This window comes from Desarmillaria tabescens (assembly GCF_030435595.1).
Source record: "Desarmillaria tabescens strain CCBAS 213 chromosome Unknown EV420scaffold_1, whole genome shotgun sequence".
Lineage (NCBI taxonomy): Eukaryota > Fungi > Basidiomycota > Agaricomycetes > Agaricales > Physalacriaceae > Desarmillaria > Desarmillaria tabescens.
The window spans coordinates 3,030,128-3,055,813 of NW_026848300.1; the positions used below are offsets into that span (position 1 = coordinate 3,030,128).

At 48.2% G+C, this 25,686-nt stretch overlaps 10 protein-coding genes across 10 annotated transcripts; 5 read left to right on the top strand and 5 right to left on the bottom strand.

Annotated features, from left to right (window-relative positions):
* Positions 1-1,284: 1,284 nt before the first annotated feature.
* On the top strand, positions 1,285-3,657 carry EV420DRAFT_1663150 (cytochrome P450; the record flags this gene model as incomplete). Its single annotated transcript, XM_060478943.1, has 12 exons — positions 1,285-1,756; positions 1,813-2,137; positions 2,199-2,347; positions 2,399-2,514; positions 2,572-2,674; positions 2,728-2,741; positions 2,788-2,977; positions 3,028-3,109; positions 3,164-3,280; positions 3,340-3,350; positions 3,415-3,532; positions 3,582-3,657. Exons 1-12 carry the CDS (start codon positions 1,570-1,572, stop codon positions 3,655-3,657), a joined length of 1,488 nt encoding a protein of 495 aa, XP_060339886.1. The 5' UTR covers positions 1,285-1,569.
* Positions 3,658-4,201: 544 nt separating this feature from the next.
* Positions 4,202-4,979, top strand: EV420DRAFT_1498383 (glutaredoxin). The gene is made up of 3 exons (XM_060470959.1): positions 4,202-4,372; positions 4,426-4,541; positions 4,595-4,979. Exons 1-3 carry the CDS (start codon positions 4,280-4,282, stop codon positions 4,812-4,814), a joined length of 429 nt encoding a protein of 142 aa, XP_060339887.1. The 5' UTR covers positions 4,202-4,279; the 3' UTR covers positions 4,815-4,979.
* EV420DRAFT_89530 (uncharacterized protein) lies at positions 4,809-6,486 on the top strand. Its single transcript, XM_060483911.1, has 3 exons — positions 4,809-4,979; positions 5,031-5,886; positions 5,945-6,486. Exons 1-3 carry the CDS (start codon positions 4,911-4,913, stop codon positions 6,364-6,366), a joined length of 1,347 nt encoding a protein of 448 aa, XP_060339888.1. The 5' UTR covers positions 4,809-4,910; the 3' UTR covers positions 6,367-6,486.
* A 119-nt stretch (positions 6,487-6,605) lies between these two features.
* EV420DRAFT_1616457 (DHS-like NAD/FAD-binding domain-containing protein) lies at positions 6,606-8,396 on the bottom strand (the record flags this gene model as incomplete). Its single annotated transcript, XM_060475119.1, has 4 exons — positions 6,606-6,865; positions 6,947-7,991; positions 8,068-8,201; positions 8,255-8,396. 4 exons carry the CDS (start codon positions 8,394-8,396, stop codon positions 6,606-6,608), a joined length of 1,581 nt encoding a protein of 526 aa, XP_060339889.1.
* Positions 8,397-10,509: 2,113 nt separating this feature from the next.
* EV420DRAFT_89701 (cytochrome P450) lies at positions 10,510-13,166 on the top strand. The gene is made up of 12 exons (XM_060483919.1): positions 10,510-10,923; positions 10,993-11,125; positions 11,182-11,217; positions 11,270-11,422; positions 11,469-11,536; positions 11,596-11,783; positions 11,840-11,974; positions 12,029-12,195; positions 12,249-12,353; positions 12,405-12,524; positions 12,588-12,734; positions 12,789-13,166. The coding sequence occupies exons 1-12, from the start codon at positions 10,737-10,739 to the stop codon at positions 12,862-12,864; spliced, it is 1,515 nt and encodes a 504-aa protein (XP_060339890.1). The 5' UTR covers positions 10,510-10,736; the 3' UTR covers positions 12,865-13,166.
* EV420DRAFT_1616459 (uncharacterized protein) lies at positions 13,070-14,173 on the bottom strand (the record flags this gene model as incomplete). The annotated part of the gene is made up of 3 exons (XM_060475120.1): positions 13,070-13,452; positions 13,498-14,056; positions 14,099-14,173. 3 exons carry the CDS (start codon positions 14,171-14,173, stop codon positions 13,070-13,072), a joined length of 1,017 nt encoding a protein of 338 aa, XP_060339891.1.
* A 151-nt stretch (positions 14,174-14,324) lies between these two features.
* EV420DRAFT_1663170 (SNF2 family N-terminal domain-containing protein) lies at positions 14,325-19,230 on the bottom strand (the record flags this gene model as incomplete). The annotated part of the gene is made up of 31 exons (XM_060478944.1): positions 14,325-14,894; positions 14,950-15,159; positions 15,208-15,249; positions 15,306-15,319; positions 15,372-15,416; positions 15,466-15,524; positions 15,575-15,607; positions 15,661-15,703; positions 15,754-15,804; positions 15,862-15,929; positions 15,978-16,081; positions 16,131-16,174; positions 16,229-16,513; positions 16,566-16,638; positions 16,693-16,799; positions 16,858-16,885; positions 16,936-17,057; positions 17,107-17,138; positions 17,191-17,211; positions 17,265-17,315; positions 17,367-17,464; positions 17,515-17,588; positions 17,636-17,663; positions 17,719-17,740; positions 17,790-17,865; positions 17,916-17,986; positions 18,039-18,113; positions 18,158-18,421; positions 18,469-18,897; positions 18,951-19,049; positions 19,103-19,230. The coding sequence occupies 31 exons, from the start codon at positions 19,228-19,230 to the stop codon at positions 14,604-14,606; spliced, it is 3,087 nt and encodes a 1,028-aa protein (XP_060339892.1). The 3' UTR covers positions 14,325-14,603.
* A 1,068-nt stretch (positions 19,231-20,298) lies between these two features.
* Positions 20,299-21,981, bottom strand: EV420DRAFT_89826 (glycoprotease family-domain-containing protein). Its single transcript, XM_060483924.1, has 7 exons — positions 21,792-21,981; positions 21,685-21,745; positions 21,553-21,634; positions 21,408-21,496; positions 20,820-21,355; positions 20,692-20,768; positions 20,299-20,639 (listed from the first exon to the last, which is right to left on the bottom strand). Exons 1-7 carry the CDS (start codon positions 21,956-21,958, stop codon positions 20,503-20,505), a joined length of 1,149 nt encoding a protein of 382 aa, XP_060339893.1. The 5' UTR covers positions 21,959-21,981; the 3' UTR covers positions 20,299-20,502.
* Positions 21,982-22,481: 500 nt separating this feature from the next.
* EV420DRAFT_1634528 (uncharacterized protein) lies at positions 22,482-23,595 on the top strand (the record flags this gene model as incomplete). The annotated part of the gene is made up of 2 exons (XM_060476327.1): positions 22,482-23,522; positions 23,578-23,595. 2 exons carry the CDS (start codon positions 22,482-22,484, stop codon positions 23,593-23,595), a joined length of 1,059 nt encoding a protein of 352 aa, XP_060339894.1.
* Positions 23,596-24,373: 778 nt separating this feature from the next.
* EV420DRAFT_1257440 (uncharacterized protein) lies at positions 24,374-25,684 on the bottom strand (the record flags this gene model as incomplete). The annotated part of the gene is made up of 2 exons (XM_060466833.1): positions 24,374-25,550; positions 25,614-25,684. The coding sequence occupies 2 exons, from the start codon at positions 25,682-25,684 to the stop codon at positions 24,374-24,376; spliced, it is 1,248 nt and encodes a 415-aa protein (XP_060339895.1).
* Between the last annotated feature and the right edge of the window lie 2 nt (positions 25,685-25,686).

Below are 25,686 nucleotides of genomic sequence, written 5' to 3' on the forward strand. Positions count from 1 at the left end.
TCTTGTGTGGTCGACGTCAGCGTTAATAGATTCCGTAGAACAATGAGATGTCCGCCATGATGAACGGAGTATGCATCCAGGCCAAAGGAACCAAGTTGGCTAGCAATTCGGATGTTGTATCCGAAAATATCTGTACATGAGGCATGGTATGTACGTTATTGAACGTCTTCATCCAGACACTGTTAACGCGAAACGTCGGTGCTGCTTCTGTAGCGTATGGTCTCGACCCATGCTCTTCAAGGTTCTGTAGACGGTTCGCAGGCCGTGGATTATATACGAATTCCTGCCGACATTACCTTGCCAATCATCTCACGCAGACCACCATCTCCGGATACACTATCTTCGCGTGAAAGTTTACCCTTTGCTGTTCATGCCTTTCAAATCGAGCCATTTTTTCATATCTCTTGGTTATGGCATGTGCAGAGATAGGATCATCTTTAGGCTACGCCGAGCTTTGCACTTTTGATCATTTTCCAGCTTTCAGATTCCTGCTTTCGTAAAGAAGGGTATACGGCTCCTTCGTAGGAGGAGCCGCAACAACGCCACGGAAGCGCTGCCATCCGGTAATCCGGTATCGAAGTCTACGTTGCCGATCATCTTTGGACACCGGTACCTGGGAGATCCTCAAAGCGACCATCGCCAACTCATCATGTACTTACCCCAGGCCCTCTTATCTGCACGCTTAGACCTGCTATTTGCGGCCTTCACTACTTTAAGACGCGTACGGAGCCGTCCTTTGCCAATGCCAAGGTTTGCACGGGACACGTTGACGGGCACGAGGTTTTGCTTGGACAGTAATTTTCATCAAAACCGACTTCCATTCGCATGGACTTGAATATTTTCCCAAAATATTCCGGCTTTTCAAGTGGACTCAGAATATTGGAGTCAAAGCTGATTTGAGAGTGGCAGAAGGTTTCACCAAGATTAGCAGCGCCACCGGATCCGACTGACGGGGCGGCGCCGTCTACGTTTCGTTTTCGGTTTCCCACCCGTCCACCCTTAACGGTTCTTAACACGTTCATTCGATGGCAAAATAGATGGAATCTCACTTACTCGGTATGTTCAGCGTCCAGTGGTATCATTGTTAATATTAAATCCCACCTCAGCTGTCTTATTCACGTGAGAAGCTATTGACCCTTATGAGGAGTCGGAGGAGACATGAGGAGGGTTTATTGTGGTCGATGCCGGTTCAGATGTCCCAATCGACTCCAAATCTCATTTAATGCGAGAAGTCAGAAATAGGTCGAACCTCAGGATCCCTGCAAAACGCCTATACATACATGAGGAAGTCGCTATGCTTCTGTTCATTCAACGCCTAAATTCTATCTGATTCGCCTCGCCTACAGGATCGGCAATGTAACGCTGACAGTAGGGAATCGGTCATTTCCAATTCAACACACTTTTTAATTTCCTTTTGGTTAGTTTTACGGATTTGGACGGCCCTGATTACCTCCGGTCCGAGAAGCACAATGGATATCCATTTTTCGCTCCCCCCCCGGGGCCGTCATATAAGTCTCCCTGACCAAGCCTTTCCCGTCTTCCATTTCACTTCTCTCCCCCCGGGAGATCATGTATTTTCTCTATTTCTTGGACTTCTTTCTCTTCATTGCTGGTATTTACTTCGTTCGACGCCTTCTCTCTAAACGACGCTCTCCTCTGCCGCCTGGTCCCCGCGGATATCCTATCATCGGCAATGTTCTCGACATGCCCACAGATCGCCCTTGGCTCACCTTCACTCGATGGGGTGAAATCTGGGGTATGTCGCTTAAGTCTCTTTCAGATGAACGCTAGTAACACCATTCGACGCGCCAGGCGACGTGTGCTCCGTATCTATGTTTGGGCGGACAATTATCGTGCTCAATTCTCACCGGGCGGCATATGCCCTTCTCGATAAACGGAGTGTCATATATTCTGAACGACCCAAGTTGGTGATGGCAGGAGACCTCATGGGTTGGAACGACATCATTGGCCTGGCACCCTACGGCGAAACCTTCAGGGCCCATCGAAAACTCCTGCACTCAGTTCTCGGGAGCAAATCTGCTATTCGAACGTTCTACCCTATGGAAGAACAGGAGGCCCAGAGTTTGATGAAACGCTTGCTGGATTCCCCCGAAAGGCTGCACTCTCATATATCCCAGTACGTCGTGGAAATCTTTCTCGCCGGTCGCAGAAAAGAAAACTTACTGATGTGTTTACAGGGACGTCGCAGCGTTAGTACTACGTATTACTTATGGTTATGAAGTCGAAAAGGAAGAGGATGATATGGTCGCGCTAGTGAATCGCGCCATGGAAGGATTGTCGGTTGCTTCTGCACCAGGACAGTTTCTGGTTGATATTATTCCAATGTGTACGTCGCCCTTAATCTTGACGTTAGGTTCTCTCAAGATTTGTCTTTTAGTACGTCACGTCCCGGAATGGTTCCCTGGTGCAGGATTTCAGCTCAAAGCAAAGCAATGGGCACAAGATTTGCGCAATATGATAAACATACCGTATGAGATGGTTAAGCGGCAAACAGTACGTACCTGATTCTATTTCTGACTTTTTTTTTTTGACACAAACGTGTTGTTGTAGGCAACAGGTGAGGCGCCGGAGTGCTTCGTGTCCAATCTCCTTCAAGGGGGTGGATCTGTTCCCGAACACGACTTGAAGTGGGCGGCTGGAGCTATCTATGCAGGTACATTCCTATTTTCAAATTACTGTGATCAGTCACTAACGCCACACTCTCAGCGGGCGCCGATACGGTAAGTCCCATACGGAAGGGATGGGATTTTTGCTGATTTCCTCCAGACAGTCGCAGTGCTGGACACATTCTTTCTTCTCATGATGCTTTACCCGGATGTTCAGAAGAAGGCCCAGAGCGAGTTGGATTCGGTACTTGGTGGGGACAGGTTGCCTACATTTGAGGACCGAGATGACCTGCCGTATGTGAATGCTCTATGTAAAGAGCTTGTTCGATTCTACCCAGTAGCTCCCATTGGTTCGTGGCTTGACAATAGAGCCCGTGCTCCACTGACCGGTTCCTGATAGCTATTCCCCATGCGACGTTAGAAGACGACGTCTTTGAAGGGCATTTCATTCCGAAAGGATCGGTTGTTTTCCCTAACATATGGTAAGTGGGTCGCCCTGTGTATATTCATCCACTTAGTAACGTCGCCTTTCTTAGGGCAATGGCACACGACCCCGAGGTTTACAAAGATCCAGATACATTCAATCCTGAACGCTTCCTGGGTCCCACACCTGAACAAGATCCACGGGAAATCTGCTTTGGATTTGGCAGACGGTATGTCACACATATATTAATATCAATGATGCACTCATTGACGAATGGTATGTTTTCAGGAGCTGTCCAGGTACGGAAGATGGGAAAATTTTCCAGGAATCTATTTTTGACGCTTGTTTTCCTTCCTCCGTCAGGACGTCTCCTTGCGCAAGCCACGACGTACATCGTGTGTGCCATGGCACTTTCTACGTTTGATATTTCCAAGGTTAAGGGAGATGAACCCGTGTTCAATCCTTCGCATGGGAGTGTCAGGTATGTTGGCCAGCTTCAGTGAGAACAATGAACTTATGACACGAGGTAGCCATCCTGCCCCATTCAAATGTAACATCACGCCGCGATCGATGAGAGCGGTTGAACTCATCACTCGACACGAATAATTGTTCATGCCCCCCATGCCTGTTCTCCGGTGTTTATCTTTTATGCCCTTTTCCACTTCGTTCTTCTCTTGATGTCAGTCACGGTTCTCTTTTTTGTTTTGCGACGATATGAATTATAGATTACTTACGAATGCGCCTACGATTTATGACATACCCTACGCATTCTAAAAACTGGTGACGTTTAGTTGCTTGTGTTATTTGTTCATTACTGTGTTATATAGTTTGATACCCTTCTTTTTCGTTGTATGAAATAGTATCTTTGTTTTCTTTTATAGCTGGGAACTATCGGAGATGCAAAGGCCGACGGCGTTTGACCTTGGTGATATTCCGCCGCTGCGTGAAAAGTAGTATTCCGGATCACAGATAATTCCGAGGAAGGTCCCTTACGGAAGAACGGATCTCTTGCAAAATTAAATAATTATAAGGATACTATATATACGCTCTCGTAAAGGTTGAAGTTGTGCGTCTCTGAAAATACGTGTCTAGCAGGACTTCGCTTGCGGAGGCGCTTTCGTTGATATGACGTCATTTCTGTGCCGGTGATCATTAATAGTCACGTGGATGCTCCGTCATCGGGATGCCAAAGCAATGACGCCATCGAACACCTTTATAGCCAGCATCGATGCTTTCCCGACTCTCATCCATTACCCGCTACTTCACCTCCTCTGCTGCTTCACAGAACTCCCCTAACATGTCCATCAAGAATTTCGTCGAGGTTTGTCTTTTATCTGGAAGGGAGGGGGCCTGTTTGACGTGTTTTTCGTCCAGGATACCATAACTTCGCACAAGATAACCGTGTTCTCCAAGTCTTACTGCCCTTATTGTCGGCGGGCAAAGACATTGTTCAAGGACGAGTATCCTGATACGGACATCGGCGTTGTCGAGTGTGTCCTTTAGCAAATCTAGCTTGTGACGGCGCTCATCATTCCGTTGTTAGGCTCGATGAACGCGATGACGGAAGTGATATCCAGGAATACCTTCGCCAGAAGACTGGACAGGGTACCGTTCCCAACATATTTATCAGTGAGCTTGCATTTTTCATTCCCATCCGAGTGTATGTGTTGACCTCGTCGACAGATCAGCAACATATCGGTGGATGTGACGATACCATGAGATTGCAGAGCTCGGGAAAGCTGGCCGGTCTTATCTCTGCATGAATGAACCTGTATCATAATCATACGCATGACAGCTAGAATGCATTATTTCATCACAGGCGGCAATTCCCGTTTCATTCTGACCACTCACTCTCAGCGATGAGCAATTTCAAGTTACCACAGCTACCAAATATCGAAAGCCTCCGTGGAGAACTCTCATACAATAGAGTAAGCGGGATTTTAGCCATTCAACTCAAGCTCACTGGTCGCCCGTGATAGAATACAATAACCTTCCTGAATTCGCCGAATGAGTCCGACTTTCCGTCTCTCTCCCCGGAACTTACGGACAACATCATCGATTTTTTGTCATCTGACCCTCTCAGTCTTATGCGTACAAGTCTTGTTTGCAGACTCTGGCTTCCTAGGAGTCGGTTTCATTTATTTTCCTCCGTGCGCTTGGAGCTATTGAAGCTGAAGAGGATTAGCAAGTTCCTGCAACTTATTCAGTCGCCTAATTGCACCATTCATATTGGCACTCTTATTATTTCGGCGCGGATTCTGCCTCTAGAATGGACGCCGGACTATCAGAATGATGTCGCCACTAGCGTATACTCAATTCTGACTGTCCCTGGTCCCTGCAGGGCTCTATCTCGCACAGAGTCACTGGTTCTTGACCAGTTTGATACCACCAAGACATGCCTTTCATTCGCCTTCGGAATCGAAGCTTTCTCTCGAACCTTCACAAACGTCCAATCCATAACGTTCAAACGCGTTCGGTTCCAAAACAGCGCCAACATGATGCAATGTGCCCAATCCTTTCCCTCGGCGACGAAATGGACCTGCTCCCAGGTCACATTCGTTGATGGAGATAACACTACTGGCCATCTTCATGATGCAGTGGTCCAAAAAAGCCCATTGCACATTGTGGTGCTAGATGATGTTCCGGGTTGCGTATACGAGTGGTTCTTTCTGCATGAGCATGATGAGAAAACCATGTGCATGGACACTCTTTCAGCGACTCTGGTCGCTGATGATAGGCTTCCTTTTCTGCGAGGGGTGCTTCTATCACAGATTGGGTCTCGCCTCGCCGTGTTGGAGATTTCCTTCCTTGACCATTATATCTCCAGGCAATCAGGTATGGCCGCTCTTCATTTCTTCAGCCTCCGAGTCTTATGGGGGTGATTGCCATCTAGACTTCGTATCCTCATCTCGAAATCTCCCCGACTTCTCTCGCCTCACCCAGCTTCGGAGTCTGAGGTTCTGTGACATTTCTATAGATATAGTGTCTGGGGTGTACCGGAAGGCTATCCCGCGTCTGCTCTCGCAAATCCGGTCCCCCTTATTGGAAGAAGTGTACTTTGAGTGTACCACGTTTGCTCTTCCCCATCGACCGGCGGGAGGGAAGAAGGATCTAGCCAATCGGTCCTGGATACATAATTTCCTGGATTGGGATCTTCTTGCGGTGGTTCTTGCGCGGAACCAGTTTGGTGGTTTGAGGAAGCTGTGCTTTGTGTGCCCGTTGTATTATGGGGCGAGGTTCACGAGGCTGGCGTGTAGAAAGCTGGAGGATTGTCCGTGTCGCGGAGTTATCTCGATCATTGAATCAGGGGTGTGAGTTTCATGACCTTTGGGTGTAAATTTTTGGACCTTTCACCTCAGGAAACTCTGTATTGGGGCACGACGCGTCTGAAAGTAGTAGAGAGAAAACTGCTTCGAACAACGTGTTACAATGTGCAAGATATCTAAATTATAGTTCCCAAAATGTGTACAGTAGAAGTGAGTTAACGTAGATAAATAATGAATACATACATGTAAAGTAGGCACTGCAGTCCACAATACTCTCTGTGTCCGTGTTCACCTAACCACCCCTGCTAGTTGTTGCCCACCAGGATCAGGTGACGGGTGAGGTGCTGCCGAAGATATACCCAACTGCGCCAAGTTAGGTTCGAATGTTACGCGAGGCAGAACAGATGTCCGACTTAAGGCCAACTGCTCTTCGTATTCCCGCTTCTCGTGAGAGACAGGAACTCGCGCGACCTTCACACCACGAGGAGCAGGGGTTGGCAACCATGGCTCGTTGGATTCATGTTTAGCATGACGAGGCGGTGTCTGCACTGGCGTGGAAAGACCGAAGGGGAAGAATTCCCGTGTTAATGATGACATTGGAGGGACGAAATGCGGACGTGGCGGAATACGTATGATGTTCTTTTTAATAGGCGTCACAGGCGTAGTTGGTATCAGTGGACTGGGTTTCCGCTGAGGAGTCGACTTGGGAGTCGGTGGTTTCGCTGTCTTTTGCCGTTTCTTAGGTGTCGAGGGCTCAGAATCGTTTTTCCGCTTCTTCGATGGAGTTTTTGGACTCGCCATTTTCTCCTCCTTCTTCCTCTTGCTCGCTTCCTTCGCTTGGACTTCTCTATCCAGTTCCTCCCGCACCAGCTCGGCAAATTCTTGCGCGTCGCCCTGTATCCAGGTATCAAACACTCCTTCCCATTCTCTTGTTGGCACCGGAAAATCCAGATTCAGGTATATGGACTTGAATGTTGGCTCTTCGTCCGTGTTTGGCGTTGGGCTTGATTGCCTACAACGGACTGCTTTGGAAAACTCCCGCACCATCCTCTTCGTCCCCGGTACCCTGAGGCTGGTTCCGACAACCAGTAACAAATCTGCGCCGCTACGCCCCTTTCCCTTTGATGACCCTACTAGATCTCTCCGGACGACCTCACCTACGCCCTCACCGTCTTTATGTGCCTCGTTGTACAACACAACACTCGGACGAAGCTTGCCGATTCCACGGGATCGTTTTCCGATGACTTCTCGTGTTCGTTCCAGAGCTGTGCATTCGGGACAATGTGGAGGTACCCCAGCCAGAAGCGAAGTAACATAGTCATCCAGAGGAAAGGAGTGGTTGCATATTTGACAATGGATCATCTGCAGAGTCCCGTGAAGAGGAATACACCTCGGCGTCTCTCTAGGAGGAGTCGGAAGGCGTGAGCTACATGGTTGTTCGACATGCGATGGTTTGTACGCGGATCTCGTCTTCTTCTCCTCGAATTCGGGCACTCCGAATGAAAGGCCGCATTTAGTCTCGATGGCGTCGATATTTTGCGTGTATACACGTAGTAATTTTCCTGTATCGTCGAGAGATTGAAGCAACCTATGAAACGGCGTAGGTTCGGCAGCCTTGGAAAGCTCTGACAGTCGGGCGATCATTTGGCAGAAGAGAGATGTAGTGTGTTCAGACTGTAGAAACGCCGTCAAATCGAGAAGAAATTTGGGCCCATATGAGATGCATGTGTTGCCCCGGCAGAGTACGCACCTTAAAGACCGAAGCATCGAACAGATCCTTCCCTGACACCAGCGAGTCCCGGGGATTATCTCGTTTCAAAGACTGGAACAGCCCATCCGGAGAGCGAAAATCGGGGATTCCTGCCTGTACAGAGATTCCAGCGCCTTTGCAGAAGCATTACAATAGTGCAAGACACTGAAAGAGGGACAAATCTCACCACTAATGACTACTATCCGCCTAGCCTTCAGTATTGCCTTTACTACGTTCGAAAGCTGCGTCCTGGGGTCCCAAGACTCAGTGAGAAATGAGGGCGTAGCCGGTATAGACACAGAGTCCTCCAGAGGGAGGAACAGTGTCATTCCCGACACAGATGGCGGTAACAGAGACAAGAAGTAATGTGGCGACTGGACCGGCGACAAGTTAAATTAGATTAGATTTTTTTTAAAATAAAAGAAAATTCCAGGAATAGAAGTTTGTCCCCTAACTACTTCCATCTTATTTCTCATGTCTTTGTTACTGGACAACACGTTCCAGCAGAAGATAATAAACGTGTTGTTTTGCACAAGGATTCATCAATACTCTTCTCAGGACGACGGTGCCCTCGTGTAATTTTCTCTTGAATTCCTTGGTGCAAAGCACACGTTATTCCAGGGCTGCCATATGAGGACGGCTTCATTATCTTCGTCAAATCTTGGCAGAAAGGTTTTGCAACTTGATATATCAAGAGCACAGATAGAATAGCTCGACATCCGGTCACGATTGTCTATTACGGTTCCTTGCGAATTACTCTCTCGAAATTTCTACGGACGTATACTACTGCTATGGTTATGCCGGACCTTTTCATCACGGCTCACTCGGTACATAGCGGCCCGCTACCTTCTCTTCTCATGATCCGTCCGACAATTTTGAGCGGTGGTTCCACCCCAGCCCCTCGTCGAGCATTGATAAAACAGGCCACCAGGTGCCTTGAGACCTCTGGGTCATCAACGACCACCAAAACACTTGCCGTATTTCCTGCTGTCTTTCGATGCATCTAGGGCGACATGACACTTCTCAGTGCGATTTTCAAGGCTATTGCCGCTCCCGGAAGAGTCAACAATACATATCGACTGGCGACACACATTTTCATGATTGCAGGTTCTCGTTATTCAGATACCTAGTACGTAGTTTTCGCCCCATCGGATGCTATCTTCCACCACGAGGCCAAGAGATGGATGCCTCGCGTTCGGCTGACTCAGGACCGCCATTCCTTCCGCGAAAGGGACGCCCTTGGAACCGCTTACATCTACCTATATGGCGCGTTACATTATGCACGAAACTGGGGGAACTGGCGCCGCCGTTACAGGTCAAATCGTTGTGACTCTTTATCTTCATCGAAGCCAGGTTCTCTTCTACAAATGCAGAAGAACACCTAGAAAGCTTTCAGGGACATTGCTCAAGTTGGTGTCTCCTGGAGAAATGTATCCTACGCCGGGATGCACTTGTTCTTGACCTCGCCGCTGAGAAGGACATCTCACATGATGATCGCGATATTCCTCCAACGATCCGATATGATCCCGGTCTTTGGGCTATGTGGTACAATGAATTGTTTTACGCATCTCGGAGATGAATGGGATCTGAATTCTGGGAAGGTGAGTTCGGGTGACCTTCAGTGTAGAAATAGCGATTGTATATAGAAGGCGAGTCTGCACGCGCGCACAGGCAAGGTTTATTCAGTCAAACGTTGTCTCCTTAGCTCTCCTCTCTCTGAATTGGTATGGCAGAGACATCGTAATGCACCCGTGTTGGCTGATTACGACCACGACGGGGCTGGAAGGTATCTCGTTTCCAGCTATCCATGCTTTGTTCCGTAATCAGGTGGATGCGACCTTTGTGTACAATACCTCCTGTTCTACTGAAGGGGATCATGCTAGTGGGATTCCAAATCTACTTCTCAGCGCCACATCTCGGATAAAATGGCCCAAGAATGAAGTTCCACTTCTTTTGCTGCATGAAAGCATGCGATTCCCTACTACTCAGAACTCCGTGTCCCTTCATCGTCGAATGCAGCTTCTGGTTCGCAAACCCGTGTCGAGAAATCGATGTTGTGCCCTCTGTTCCGCACATTCACGTCACGGATCTCCAAATCGCTTATTTACGATATTTGTTTTCCAGTCTAACCTTTCGCTAATTAGAAATTGCACATCTCCACTCGCCAATACAATCCATCGCGTTCAAGGTAGCAAGGGTTTCCGGGGGTATTAACATGGCGATATCCGAGGCGGTGATCCTACTCGCCGCCTCCAGGGTCAAACGTAGACTGGCGACTTAGTTGCAACAAGGGGCGTTTATGGAACCTCGACTCTCAACAACGACGTCAGTCAGTCGGAATGCACATAACAGCCTGCCGATCCTTCACAGATTGGCTGCCGAAGGGAAGGCGACGAAAATGGTACTATCATACGGCGTGCGTGCATAAGAATGATTTCCACATTTGGATCAGCGGCATCACATCATGAGTGGGTAACAATTCTCATCAATAGCGAACCTGGCTAGGCACTATATATAATAGCAAGTGCCCGTAGAGCGGACCATTTACTTTTGACGAAACTCCCCATCGTTTTGTTCTCTCTTTTCTCACACAGACCCTAAGTACTAGCCTGTGAACATCAAGATCTCAGCCAGGGAGACGACTGAGTGGAGCAGAAAACAAGGATATCATGATTTCTTCCGTTGTTTTTGGAGGACTGTTTCTTATCATCGCAGTCTACTATTATTTTGCAGCATCGACCTCGAAGGCATTGCCTCCTGGACCGCGTGGGCTGCCAATACTTGGAAATGCGCTGCAGTTGTTGGCATCTGGGCTTCCGTTGGAACAGGTATTCATGAAATGGTCTCGATCTTACGGTACGTTTCCTGTCTAGCTTGAGTAGTGCATGCAGGATCTGCCTTACTCATATACAACTCTGTTTGTAGGAGATGTTATGCTCGTTACTGTTCCTCGGCGAAAGATAATAGTTCTGAACACTTACAAAGCGGCAAAGGACCTTCTTGACAAGCGCAGCTCGATTTACTCCGACAGACCACCCATGATTATGCATATGGAATTGTAGGTTTTGGTATGTATCTCCGGAATTTCACTTACACCGCGACATCAACTTCTAGAGCTGGATGGACACGGCTGACCCCTGGTCTCCCATAGTCAGTTGGTTCTACTCTTTAGCCTTTGTCGTCCACTCACACCATTTTACAGCGGCGAACGAATCCGTACGCATAGACGGATCGTAATCTCGACACTCAATCCCAAAGCCGTTCAACAATACACCGAACTGCAAAAAACCGGCGCACTTCGACTAATCGAGGCATTATCCAAGACGCCGGATGAATTTAGTCAACACCTCAAAAAGTATTCTTCTACTAAACATGCATCGTTCTATGCTGAGATTTCATAGTTATGCAGCTAGCACGATTATCAAACTCGTGTACGGTCCACAGAAGACCGAGGAGATTCTTAAGTTAGGTTTGTACTGCCTCTGCTAACTCTCTATTATAATCGCGTCGTCATACTGCCATTTTAAGCTTATGAAGCAATGGAATCCTCCAATGCTCTCGGGTTCCCTGGGGCAACTGCTGTCGACTTACTTCCTGTCCTTAAGCACATACCTATCTGGATGCCGTTTATTTCATTTCGGAGAGAAGCCGAAAAAGTTCGCATGATCGTCCAACAGGCTCATGAAATGCCGTACAACCTAGTAAAAGATGCATTAGTACGTTTCTTGATCATGCTTGAAAGCTGAGATGCACCCCGCTGAACGACGAAAAGAAAAGCGGAACTGCTGGATCCTCTCTGGTTGCCGATAATCTACGAGCCCGAGGCGGACTAGAAAATGTGTCGGAAGAGGAAGAGGAGGACATCAAGTGTGCTGCGGCTACTCTTCTCGCTGGTGCTCTTGATACCGTATGTTACTCAAATTTCTGTATCAGCATATCCTGATGTTAAGTGTTGATGCAGACGATTTCAGCTCTTAACGAATTCGTTCTTGCCATGGTCTTAAATTCAGAAGTTTACAGGAAGGCACAGACTGAGATTGATACTGTCGTCGGTGACAGTCGACTTCCGTCCTTCGAGGACATGGATTCATTACCTTACCTTGATGCAATTATTCGTGAAATCCACCGGCGCGTCTCCTCTATGGGCCCATCCCATCTACGCTGATTAACCCATTTTATAGTTGGGGTGCCGCTTTTACATTATCTATCCCTCATAAGCTTATTCAAGACGATATATATGAGGGCCACCTACTACCTAGTGGGGCTCTTGTAGCACCCAACGTTTAGTGAGTTCAGTCCGTTGACTTATGTGTTTCAGCTGCGTAATTCGTAACTAGTGCCATGTTCCGCGCATGCCCCGACCCAGAAAGCTTCATTCCTCAGAGGTATATAGACGGCACTTCTCTTGGCGATGTTCCGGAGGATCCCAGGGAGTTGGTATTCGGATTTGGCAGACGGTACGTTCTGCATTGTACCTGTCTTGTTGTCAACCCTTGTGACTGAGCGTGCCTTTGGCATAGTCGCTGTCCTGGAGAACACCTTGCCAATCGGACCATATTCATTGCCCTGGCCCAGATTACAGCACTCTTTGATATCTCCCCAAGGAAGGATTCGTCCGGACTTTCTTGTCCACCCCTAGCTGAGTTTACGTCGGGAGATGCTGTGCGGTACGCAACAGCATCCATCTGGTATTTGATATAGATTCTAACGCGATAATCCAGTCATCCAAAGCCTTTTAAATGTTGTATAACTATTCGTCCATCCAGAAGAGAATTTCTCAGTAGCTACACGTCTTAGTTTTTCTAACTTTTCATAAGAATTCACATTGTACACTTTTTTTTTTTTTTGTAGAGCGGTGTGTGTAACACACATAGTAATCTGCAATCAACTAAGTTAATTCAGAATACTCGCTTGGGGGAGGGGGCATGCCCCTTGGACAAAGTATAAGTAACCGAAACGAGGTGCCAAACCGAAGATCTACACGGGGAAATGCTGTTACGCACTATTCAGATTCGTGTGGGGCTCTGTGCCGTCCTCTCGGCCGTTTCCGGCTAGGCACCATACCCACTAAAACCCCGTTCTGGTCAATCCAGTCTTCGGGCAGAGCTTTCTCGTTCAACAGGGTCCCTCTCCAGGTAGACAATACGGTCGCTTTCTTCAGCGCCCTGGAACCGTATTTGTACTTGTTCACCATTGCACAATCAATCGTCAGTCTCCTGTTCATTGCATCCACCCACAGGTTTCGTATCTCGTCTTTCGTATGCCAACTCGCCGGGTCGTTATCATCTCTCTGGATTCGTCTCTGGCACCGGATCTTCCAGATTAAATGGACAGTTTCTGTCATCAGGATTCGATACAGGCGGGTTGCATGCCTGTCGACCTTTCCTTCGTCATTTGTAATCTATACAAGTGTAGCCCCAAGTGCTATACCATATGTTGGCTCAATCCATCTCAGGCCTTTTCTCCCCCACAAGTCCTGCGCAAGCTTCCACAGCATGGCTCGGCCCTCGATATTACACTCAATCAGTATGTGTTCCATCGATTCCGTAACTTTGCAGTGAGGACACTCTCCCCTCTTTGAGTACTGGGGGCCCAAGTGTTCCCAGAAAGTCCCGATTTTGAACGTATTTTGCAAGGCCTTCCAGGCGGCCCACAAGAAACCCCTTATCGGCCTTGACACATCCTTGTGGCGGATCGACTTCCAGATCCTGGATGGGGCTGGTTCGACGCCGTTAACCTCCTTGATTGTTGCAAGAATTCTCTCCTTTATAACGCGTGCTGATGGTCGTTCCTCCACGTCAGCTAGCATGCACAGGAGTTTGTACGCTTGGCTCTGGGTGAGAGTCGACAGCCGCGCTCCATCAACGTCAAATTCATGGTCTATTTCTGCATCCGCTGGGGTTGCGTCCCCTTCAGCCAATTGTGCTCCTTTGCTGGCTAGGGCATCTGCCCCTTCATTTCCGGTGTCACCACTATGACCTTTAACCCACTGAAAGTATACCGGGGCGTTACGTTATCGAAGGGCGGCGACTGTAGCCTTCCATATGTCCTTATTTGAGACTCCAATCCAGCCATTGTTTTCCCATCGTTTCACGTGGAAACACATTGTACACTTTTAGGGACTGTCAGATAGATAGACTGAGGGCGGCAGTCCCAAGTGCACACTGTGCTTGGGTTAAAACTCACAAATACCTACGTCAGCCATACGACACTGGAGCGAGGTTCGTATGGTCACAATATCTTGCACATCTTCCAATTCATCGAAGATGTACTCATAATCAACACTTGTGAAATAGCCGGTCGCGATGATGTTGTTGACACCGGTACCGAAATTATTCGCATGTTAAGTTCATTAGCCCGGAGATAATAAATGGCTACCCACCTGGTAGTGCTAGGGTTGGGAAGTCATGACTATATCAATTAAATGTATGCGTAAGATATCGTTACAATATACAACGAAGCACTGCTGGAATGTGTATGTACTATACAATTGCTGTCTAAAGAAATGTCCGTAAGTCTTGATATATTGCAACAATTTAGACCTCGAAATTTGGGCCGCCCGAGCCGGCTCCCTCAGTACTCTTCTGGAAGAGGAACGAGATGGTACCACCAGGAACCCCACGTATGCCATTCGCCCCAACTGTATCCAACTGGGCTATCAGACGCTGTGTCCGCGACTGCGAGTCCTTCCTTAGCTTGGGTTCGGGAACATGCATTATTTCTCGGAGGATATTGTCTTGGATATCTGTGTGGTTATCGCTGCCCATGCAGTTGATGTGCTTCCATTCACCAAGGGCCGCCAGACCCTCCTTCTTCTTCTGTGCGTACTATGGAAAGGAGGAAGTGGAAGGCCACGCAAAAATACCGAGGAGTATAACGTACAGCTTTATCCATCTTATTCAGCTTGCTCACGCTGACCTGGGATGCTACCATGAAGCCTTTATGCGACTCAGAGTCGGAATCGTCATCATCCGATTCTGGGCTGAGTTCGGGTTGAGAAGACGATGCTACAGACTGAACATCGCAAGGGCACTCGAGGAGTTCGTGGGTGTTGCAGAGCGTGTCTGGGTGGATCCGGAAGATGTCGCGAAGCTGGAAACATTTCAACTCAAGTTATTGAAACCAAAGTAGGTTACAAACGTCTTTTCGGGTAAACGAGTCGCTCTTGGAGGAACCGGAGGCCTGTCAAGTCAAATTGAACCGATCAAAGCTGACACTGATACAATGGGGATACATACTGATCCCATGAGAGCTGGGAGTGGGTCAGTGAGAATTTGCTGTATGAGGGAATACAGGTTGCTTACAGTTGCTCAAGCCTAGTTTGGTAACTTGGCGCTGGTATATCTTTTCTGAACACGATGTAAATGCTAAGATTCAAACGAGGAGAGAGTTTCTCACCGTCAATGGTACCTGCTGTCAAGAATCTGTATATGTAGACAGGTCTCTTCTGGCCGTCCCTGTGGAAGCTGTTAAATACCCAAAAAAAACCTAAAAGGAAAGCACGTACCGGTGACATCTTGCCATTGACTGCAAGTCATGACTTAGTGCCCAATTAGTACGACTGATGCACGAGGTGACTAGTGTGCAACTAACCTTGGATTCCAGTCCGAGTCAATCAAACATAGTCTAGACCCGCCTTGAAAAGAAAATTAGTATGACATTCAAGCGGTGAGAGAGGGAGTTCACCAATAAGATTGATCCCGACACCTCCTGCCTTCGAACTCAGCAAGAAAATGACTGAAAACCAATTAGGTCATGTTTTTCTTGGAACCCAAGTATGAACATTATACGCACAGCTGCTAGTCTGACTTGTCTTGTTGAATGTGTTGACATATTCTTGACGTTTAGCTGTTGGTGTTTGCCTTTACGCATGCATTAGATAAGATGTAGATGAAATGGTCAACCCTTACCCATCGAGTCGATAGTAGCTATAGTGCATCTTCTTGCAGTATGCTTCGAGAATGTTGAGAGTGGACGTGTAGTGAGAAACTAGAACACATTTCTCCTCCGTCGTCTAATGAGTGGTTAAGGGGCTATCCCATCGGATTGGAAGCTGAACTCACGTCTTTAATGTGCCCTAGCAGACGAGACAAAGCCAACAATTTTCCTGTTGTATTTTCAGTACAGATGACGTTGTGGAGATAAAGAAAGTAAAACCCACCACTTAGTGACATGTCGTCGAGTTGGGCCGTGTCAGGAATACAGTCGAGGGCTTCCCTTACACTCCGCTTTCGTATGGTGTTGGCTTGCTCACCACCAGACCCTTCCTTGTCGGCTGTAGCCTTGAGAAGGATGGGACTATTGCTAACTTTCGTTAGTAAGTTCATGAGGGCCAATGACTCGGCCGTGGATCCTTGTACAAGATCATCCAATTTGTCGGGTTGTAGGAGTTTCGAGAATATAGACACCTGAAGGGTCGTAGGCGTAACGAAAACAACATATTCGTCTGCCGACGTGGGATGTTAAGCGAGTACAAAAGAAGCGTTAGATCCCCTTACGTTTCGGCGGTAGATAGTTTCCAAGAATTTTTGCTTCTCTTCGTAAAACGAAACTCTTGGCGACTGACATCAGCTGATTACATTGTCAGCGTTGTATTAACCTCAACAGAAACAGAAAGCAAAGCACCTGTGCCAGACGTGCTTCTCCAACTTCTGTATCCTTTGGTGTACAGTCTGGTGCGCGACTTTTCAGAATAGGCGCCTCGTAGATGCGACGGAACACGCTGTATTCATCTGTAGATCCATCATGCATCAAGACTTGTCCTTGTTACCAATAGAGCATAAATCTAACCGAGTAGTCCAGGGTTGCAAAAGTCAGCCTGCACGAAGCATTAGTTTCGAGAGAGTTCTCAGCCATTGTATCACATACCATCGCATGAAACTCGCCCAAATCGTTCTGAATAGGTGTACCGGAGAGGATTATTCTTCTGGGCGTCCGCAAAGCGTCAAACATTGTGGTAGTTTTGTTGTTAGCAGATTTTAACCGGTGTCCTGTACAACAGTTAAAGTCTACAACGTGTTTTAGAACAAAGCGACATACCTTCGTCGCATATGATTAACCCGATTGGTGGCCTGCACATATTCGTTATCATTTCGTTGAAAGCGCAGTAAAATATATATTTACACGCAAGCGGACAAGGTTTTTCTTGGGATAGTGTCAAGACTCAGTGTAGAGAGAGCCAACAGGGGATTGCTTACATTACGGTACGAAGTCGTTCGTACCCGATTATCAAGACCTTTTGAGGTTTTCTACGGAATAAGTGAGCGTTGCGGGATTTTGAGATGCTTTCAAAGGCATACGAATTGATGAACACGGGAACCGCGTTCTTCTCCTTATCGCAAACGGTCACTCCCACTCTGTCTCTACCTAGCCACTTGTAGAACTCGGCTTTCCAGTTCTATTTGCGTTTGATGAGAAAAAGAAAGAAAATCAGACACCTATACTGACGTTTATCAATGAAACGGGGCAGACGATCAAGACCTTTTCGACCACCGGGCCCGTGCCAGAGTAGGGGTTTTGTCCTAATAGGAATTTAGCAAAGCGGAATATAACCCATTCGGTGCCTTACTCAACAGCGTCCAAACCAAACTGATCGTCTGCGAAAGAGAGATGTTAGATCATAGCAATGATGACACGACCAACTTGCTCTACCTGCAAGGTCTTCCCCAAACCCCTGGATATGTGTTTAAACATGGTAAAAAGGGCGTATGATATGGACGTACATTTCATCTGCAAGTATGCACCCTCTACCTTCGTGTTTCCGAAGGCCCATAACACATTCATACATGAATTTCACACCTAGATGTATGTTGAAGACTAAACGTTTGGACGAGAGAAGAGAACTGTACCTTCAATTTGATGAGGTCGTAATTTACTGGCGATGACGGGATCAAGGACGACAGGCACGATAGCTCCATTCCTGCAGGTGCGATAAACAGGGACCGGGGAATGAAGTTTGAGAGAAGACATACTTCTTGTTATATTTTTGAATGTGTTCCTTGGTCGGAGCCTTCATGACTATCGCACCTTCTGCGTCAGGATCATGCCTATGTAGGGTGAGAAAAAGTAGCTCTAAGTATACCGGACTTACAGTGGCTTGGCGGGCTTCTTCACAGATCCATAAAAGGTCGCCGGGGAAACACCGCCTGTCGACAGAGGAGTGGCAAACTTCTTGACACTTTCGCTCGCTCCTGAAAGAGCAAGAGGCCGCAGATTTGTGGGAGTATTGACATCTCCAGAGTGACTAGGCAGCTCGGAGAGAGAAACCTGACTAAGAAGTTGCACTTCCTTGCCGCCAAAATAGAGCGTTTGTCCACTTTGTAATGGGGTACCTTTCCATGCCGACGTAGAAAGTCTATAACTAATTAAATCCGTTCTCGCGGTCTCGAGCCAATGGCTTACTTTTTGCCTGTCTCCGAAATGAAGGTGACTATTTTTCCGGTATGCGAGACAAAGGCATCGCCCTCCCAGTTCTTCTTGTTACCCACCTTCCTCCAATTTGCGGTCCAGTGACTTTCTTGACTTACAATGTTCTCCTTGGTTGGGGATTTGCACGGCGTTGAAAGAAGATCGACTTGTTCCAGAGGTATGCCTTTCTTCTCCATCGAAACAGGTTTCGGCCGTGGTAGTGTCGACAGTTTGAGTGGTGCAAAAGCCTTTGAGGGACCAGTGGAAGCCACTAGTGGCGCAGAGACAGCAGACGCTTGACCGAAACATGTGCCGGAACGGTATTCTGCTCGAGTCGTGGGACATTCCAGACCGACATCCTTCCCACCGATGCTCATTTCTAGCCCTTCGTAAAGTGAAGCTGGGCGTGCGGCCTGCCCTAGCCTACGATATCTCTTTGAATATTGACAAAAAAGAAGAAATGTGAAGAGACGCACTGCTTTCCATCCGTATCAAAGAGAGTGGCCTGCGATCCTTCAACAACGAGGACGCCATCTCCCTCCCATGTTTTGTGTTTCTTGCTCTGATGGTTTCTCCTACGTAGTTCTTATTAGTCTCCAGTATTGATGACAGTGGACAAGTCCCTCACCATTGAACCATCCAGTATTCAGAACTGCCAGCAGTTCCTGTATCCAATGCTTGACGTTTGCGACTTTGAGACTCCTGTTGGTCAGATTTCCGCTTTCCGTTGCTTTGGATGGGCTGGAAAGCAGGCATGGTGGTGAAGGAGATAAAGAAAGAAAGAAAGACGTAGAAATATCTTCGCACGGCCACTGTGACGCGTATGTAAAAGTCGCGCTGACACGATCATGTGATGTGACAGATCGTGTTACCCCCCGGCCCGCAGCTGACCCCCATGCTCTGCGATTTAGACCCAAAGCCATTGGGAAGAGTTTTGATAGCATGCTTATCTCCTCTACACTGTCTAGTGCCTTTCACCCCAAATATGCGCGACTTTAGAAAAATAAGCTTTCTGTGTCTAAAATCTATAGTTATATACTGTATGTCCTGAATTTCAGCTCTAGCCTCTTAATCTTCAAGAGACCGCTTCTCGTGTGCTAATTTGAAAAAGGCGGCCCCGCCTCGGCCTATTTCTCAACTCGTGGTGGTAGATGGGTCCAAGATAAATACCTCTGGATATTAAGGATGCCCTCCAGAGGATTCGACACGACTTGGCTTACGCGTCTCTCGCAGATGCCGCGCAACACAGGATAGGAATCAACGCCAGCGTATGAGACAAGCAAAGATCGAAACCGAAGCTGAATCAGCGCGACTGAATTGTTGACCGTGTAATGACTAATGATATCGATGCACTGGCCTTTGGTAACCAGGACCACAAAAAGAAGTAGCCTTTCTACTCAACTTAGAACCTGGGCGTGTTTTGACACGGCATCACGCAGTAAAGTTTTAACTTCTACGGCGGTGAACAAAGAAGGTAAACAAAGCTACCGCGGCATTCACATTGATACCATGGACGTCATTGAAAAAAGGACAGGCTTGGCTATCGGCAGACTGGTATTACTCGCTCTGCCGGCAGGAGGTGACTACGACGATGTACGTCTTTACCACCCCATTTCCTGAAGCTCAAGAATGTGTTAACTAATATGAACCCGCTCTCTCCCATGGCCTGGCGCTCGCCGGGTACGTAGACTTGTCACGGAGTGAAATGCCTGCAACGAACAGGGGATTCATCTTCACTTTTATGAGTTCCGACATAGGGCAAACGTTAAAAGATTGCAATCGCATGCCGAGGAATAAGACGCAGGATTATCAATCCGCACCACCTGTTCCAAGAGAACTTTAATAAAGGATAGTCGTCGTGAAGCCACCATAGACGACCTTTTCGACTAAGCCATCATGGCTTGGGGAAGCCTGTTTAACGAAAAGGTGGAAGAGTTCGGAAAATGCAGACTAATTAATACTAACAATTGATGAGCTGGTACTCAATATCTGGATAATTATATATCTTGTAATACTTTTTGCTGACCACTAAATGGACGTGGCCCGAGGGTCCTTGGTGTTTAGCTCCTCTATGCTCCATTTAGTGACGGGATTCAGTGAAAAGTCATCATGGTCGCCAGCAAGGAATCGATGCATAGAAGCCCAAGCAACCATTACGGCATTATCTAGGCAAGGTTAGATCGTAGGGACAGTGGAGAGTACGAAGGTTCAGCGTACCTGTGCAAAGAGAAGGCGGAGGATACTGTAGGGTAAGTCTTCCATTGATGGGAGCGTTGCTTAACATTTGTGTTAATCTGAATTACGGTCAGCAAATATGGTCCAATTATCAAACAAGTGCAGTTTACCTCGCCCGTAGGTACGAGTTACTCGCAACCCCGCCACTGATGATGACATGTTGTATAGGAATACCCTCGCGAAAGCATTGCTTGATACCAAGCATCAGCTTCGACTCTAAGTGGTCGACGACGGCCTCTTGGAAAGCTCTGGCAACAGCGACCTTTTCCTCGAGGGCTATATTCCCAACACCGCCACGTCTGTGAACAAAGCGCTCGACCTGGGAATGATAGCCGGAATATGAAAATCCCATTTCACCAGGCATGGCGTTACTGAACGGGCTAAAGTCTTCGGGAGTCTTGCTCTCGATATCCTGGTTACAAAACTTCTCCAATGACGGGCCTGCCCAGCCCAACCCTAGCTCTCGCGTGACTTTGTCAAATGTGCGCCCGATGCTCTCGTCTCGGGTAGTAGCAAGGATTCGAAATGAGTCGACCGAGTTCGCTAGGAGAAGAAGTGTATGTCCACCCGATATGAGGAGACTGAGGAAGGGAAATGTCGGGATGTCAGGCCAAGAGGTGAGAAGAGGCGTCAGAGCGTGCGCTTGCTAAACTGGATCTGAGAGTTAATACAAGCGATAGACATGCTGGATTACGAACCATGTGATGAACGCCAACTAGAGGTTTTCCTGTCACAGCTGCGAGTGTTTTTGCAGCATTGCAAGCCACGCTTAGGCAGATTCCCATACCTGTGTATGAGTATGAGCATGAGCAAATTGGTTTCTCAAGACTTGATAGGACATACCCGGACCCCTGGTAAACGCAATTCCATCGATGCCTGACATATCCACATTCGCTTCTGCAAGTGCCCTTTTGGCTGCGACTGGCTACGAACAGGTCAGTCTTTGCCCACCATTAGAAGGACTAACCACGATACCATGTTTGCCTGGTGCTCCATGACTGCAGCCGCAGGATGAATTCCACCCCATTTTTCGTTCCTGTTGAAAGTCAGGAAAATAAGGAAGAGATGGCATCGTCACGCACAGGTGGTGTTGCTTTATGACCACATTGGAAAGAATCTGGCGGTCAGAGGTAACTACAGCGGCGCAAGTGTCGTCTGCAGAGCTTTCAAAGGCAAGTACAGTGAATTTTCTGAATAAGGTCGGAAAGAGAGAGCGGCGACATCGAAGACGCGTGAAGACAGTAAGCATTCGTCGACGTCGAGGATCAACTTTCTGAATTATTGTAAATCAGGTAACCCTAACCCCATTCTATGTACGCATTTGAACTCCGCTTCGGCTCCTTTTCGGCAGTGCTAAATGAGCCAACTGCTGCCAAGCTCAATCGCGTTGTATATTCACCGCCGACCGGTTCAGCTCCTACAACCAAGATCTGTCTACCCGTTTTCTCTTTTCAGGTCCTCAAGCTGCGCCCGGCGAGGTAACAACTAATCCAAAGGTTACCGGTTAATCGCCACATGCTTTCAAAGTCATCGTTTTCTTGCAATGATCAACCATCCTCCCGTCACAGAATCAGATCGTACTCATTCAGTCGGATGTGCGGCCCCTTGGCCTAGAATTACATTCCAGCGCTGGATCATCCAGTGAAGAATTGAATGATGGTTGCGTTCATCGAAGATTCACACGTCTAAATAGGTTCTTATTGCTCGCAACACCAACAGTAGTATCAATGGGACCGTCTGCTAGCCGGATGCTTTCTACCGATTCTTCCACAATGGCCAACTATGTCGAACTTGCAGCGCAAGTCGTCCCACAAAACAAGACAGGACTTGCGTTCCGTCTTCGTCCCGCCTGCGGCTATCTGCCCATGCCATTGTACATGGGATGGGATACCGATTCGCTCACGGATGCACCCGATAGTACGAATATCCCTCACCTCAAGCTGACAGACATGTTGTCTGGAGCTACCAGGGAAATCCAGGCACCCTGGATGCACGCGTTGTACACCCGTACCTCCTCGTGTCGCAACGGAGTAACGCTGTTGTATCTCAAGGAAGTTGGTTATTCTTCGCGCCTCTCGTGGCGGCATACGGTCATAGTAATGGCGCTTGCTATTCAGCTAGGGCTTGCGGTATACGGATTCGTGGGAGGGCAGGAGAGGGAGGGGTGGATCATCCTACTCGGCTTGATTGTTAGGGTGTTGGAGGGTGTGGTAGCATGGGCATATCCCACCACTCTTCCTCCTAGGATCGTCAAAAAGCCCAGATTTTATGCCTTGCATACCGGCATGACCACAAATCATATTCTAGTCGTCGCGCATGAACCGGCAACGAAGAAGAATCGTGGCGTGGAGTACATCAACCTCGAGGATGCCGCCGTGCCTCTCTCGAGAAACAATGCATCCGTATTGGAATCTTCCTGCAACGGAGCATTGAAAATCCTTGGTTGGTCGCAAAAGGTCATCGCTATCCTATCCCCATCAAATGGGTTTCTCCTCTCCGCCGCGCTTCTCTTCGGAAGCATTATCGTGGAAGTGCTATCCAGGTTCACTGATGCACTTCCTGCATATTCAGCCAACACTCCTTTGGAGACTGGGGGAAGTCTGCTCTGCAAGCTGACTGCTGTATGTCAGGCTACGGATTGTGTTTCTGTGGGACTTGTAGAAGCGATGCTTCCCGATCCTGCTGGGGAACATAGGGACTACGAATGGATATCCAAAGTCATCAAAGATGGCGCGTCCAATGTGGGTCTTCATCCTACGCATCCAGAAGCCCATTCTATTAGGACGACTGCTTTGAAGAGAAGAACTGTTCGGGTGAGCACCAACTATCTGATTGTCGGCTTCTGTACTGATCAATTTTCTATCTTAGCGAAGCACGGGTGTTTGATGCTTTGCCACACCTCTACTACTTCGATGTTTCAGTTCGATAGTTTTGTGTTGGCTGTGGGGATATGCAGCTGTTGGCGGCTAGCACTACTTAATGAAACGCAGTGCCCTGGATATTAATGCTGTGCGAGAAAGTAGATCTCTAATTGAAGTCACATCTAATTTTCCATTTACAGTCCGGCTCGTTCCTTCATCAAACCTCCACATCACAGCGATCTCGAGTGGCTTCGTCCGTGTAGGACTCGGAAATGACGGTGCTTCTTGTGCCTGTATTATTTAGGCAAAAGGGTTACCAAGTCATAATGATGATATTTCGCTAACTAGCGAGTGAACAGAGTCCGTAAATATCATACTAGTAAACTTGAAGAAGGTCCATGTGGATAGGTGACAGGATACGTAGGCCGGAAATTCGGTAACACACCGGTGAGCTAGCAACATAGGTTCAAGAAGAAAGATCATGTTTACGGGAGCGATATGGTTCCGCTGCTATGGGTTAGTCCAAAGCACCTCGACAACATAGAAATGCAACACTCACCTCTTCGTATTTTCTGAAGGAATGCCGATACACAACGTGCCAGAGCGTACTGTCTGTGCCAGTATATACGGCGGGACGTTGCACATACCAACCTTTCTCACGATGTCGTTCAGATCCTCTGTCCGGTTCGCAAGCATGCACGTCACCCCGCTGCCATGGATCGCAAGTGCAATCAGGGCGTTGGGCTTGTGCGACGCGACGTCGGGCTTATTCGACACAATGACTTTCATCATCACCCTGTTATTCAAGTCCAATAAGGTCCCTTTGGCCCGTTTCTTCTCGGTGTCATCGGGCTGGCTCCAATTTGGGATGAGCTGGTGGTCTCCCCACTCGATAAGCTCCGCGAGTTTCGGGTCTTGCATACCAAGGCGGTGCTGAGGTTCAGATCCCCAGATGCTGTCGTCGAGGAATATCCACCCATCACGCTGCAAGTATATCGTTCCGACTGCCTTTCAAAGATGGTGAATACGCAGGAGCTGATATAAAAAACTGCTGGGAAAACAAACCAGCCTGTGCTGATCATAGCCAATCCAATGACCCATGACAGGATGAGGAGGCACCAAGACAGCCATCTGAGCCCGCGCATGTCCTTGTTGTTGTAGAGCCCAAAGGGATCTCTTTCTAAGGAACCTCGCAGCCCTACCGTCTGACTTCCGATGATACACAGCGGTGTTATGATCCCCATGCCGTCTGTCACTCGTACCGGAAACGCATGGACAATGGGTTCTAGTCGTTCGTTCCCTGCTAGAGGTCGAATAGGAGGACCCAGCCAGCCGCCTTCCCCCAAAGTGCACACCGCCGCCAAGCTCGCCGCATTGTAAAATCCTTGGTTCAACTCCAACAACCAAGCAAGATCTGTCCATCCATCTTCTCCTTTCAGATCCTCGAGCCGCGCCCGGCGAGGTAACAATCCATTCAATGCCTTCCCGAGGTACTTGTGTTCCCCAAATCCTCCCGCAAGGTCTCGAGTGATAGCTTCAACTACGAGTGCGTGAATGGCATTCTGCCAAAAAACCGATCCGGCATTGGTCGAGTGTTGCATGATGGCGTACAAATGCCAACGGTTATCATACGCAGCCTGAGTCTGCATCTTCTCGCGAAAAGCACGAGCAGTCTCCCGATATGCATAAGTCCTCAGGGGAAGCGAGCGACCCTGTTGTTGTTGCCTGGTAAGGCGGATGACCGCCGAGGCATGGAGGATCTCACCGATAGTGAAGAGGCGCGTGCCCCAGATGCACGTGGTGGAGGTATGGTCGCAATTCTCCTCATGACAGAAGACAGCAACCTGGGCCGCATTGCGAAAGATATCAGCAAGACGACCGAGCTCTTTGGATCTTTCTGGGCTATCCTCCGGCTGTGTAATGTCGGACAAACAGAATTCGTCCAGCCATATAAACTCGATACGGTTGCCTGCGTCATGACTCGCAGAAGAATACTCGATGAGGAGTCTTTCAGCGATGCGTTTTCGGTCCTTCAATGTAAACCGACGCTTCTCTGTCGGCGGAGTCTCTACGGTAAGGCCGGCTTCCTGGAATAATACGTATGCGCTATCCATTG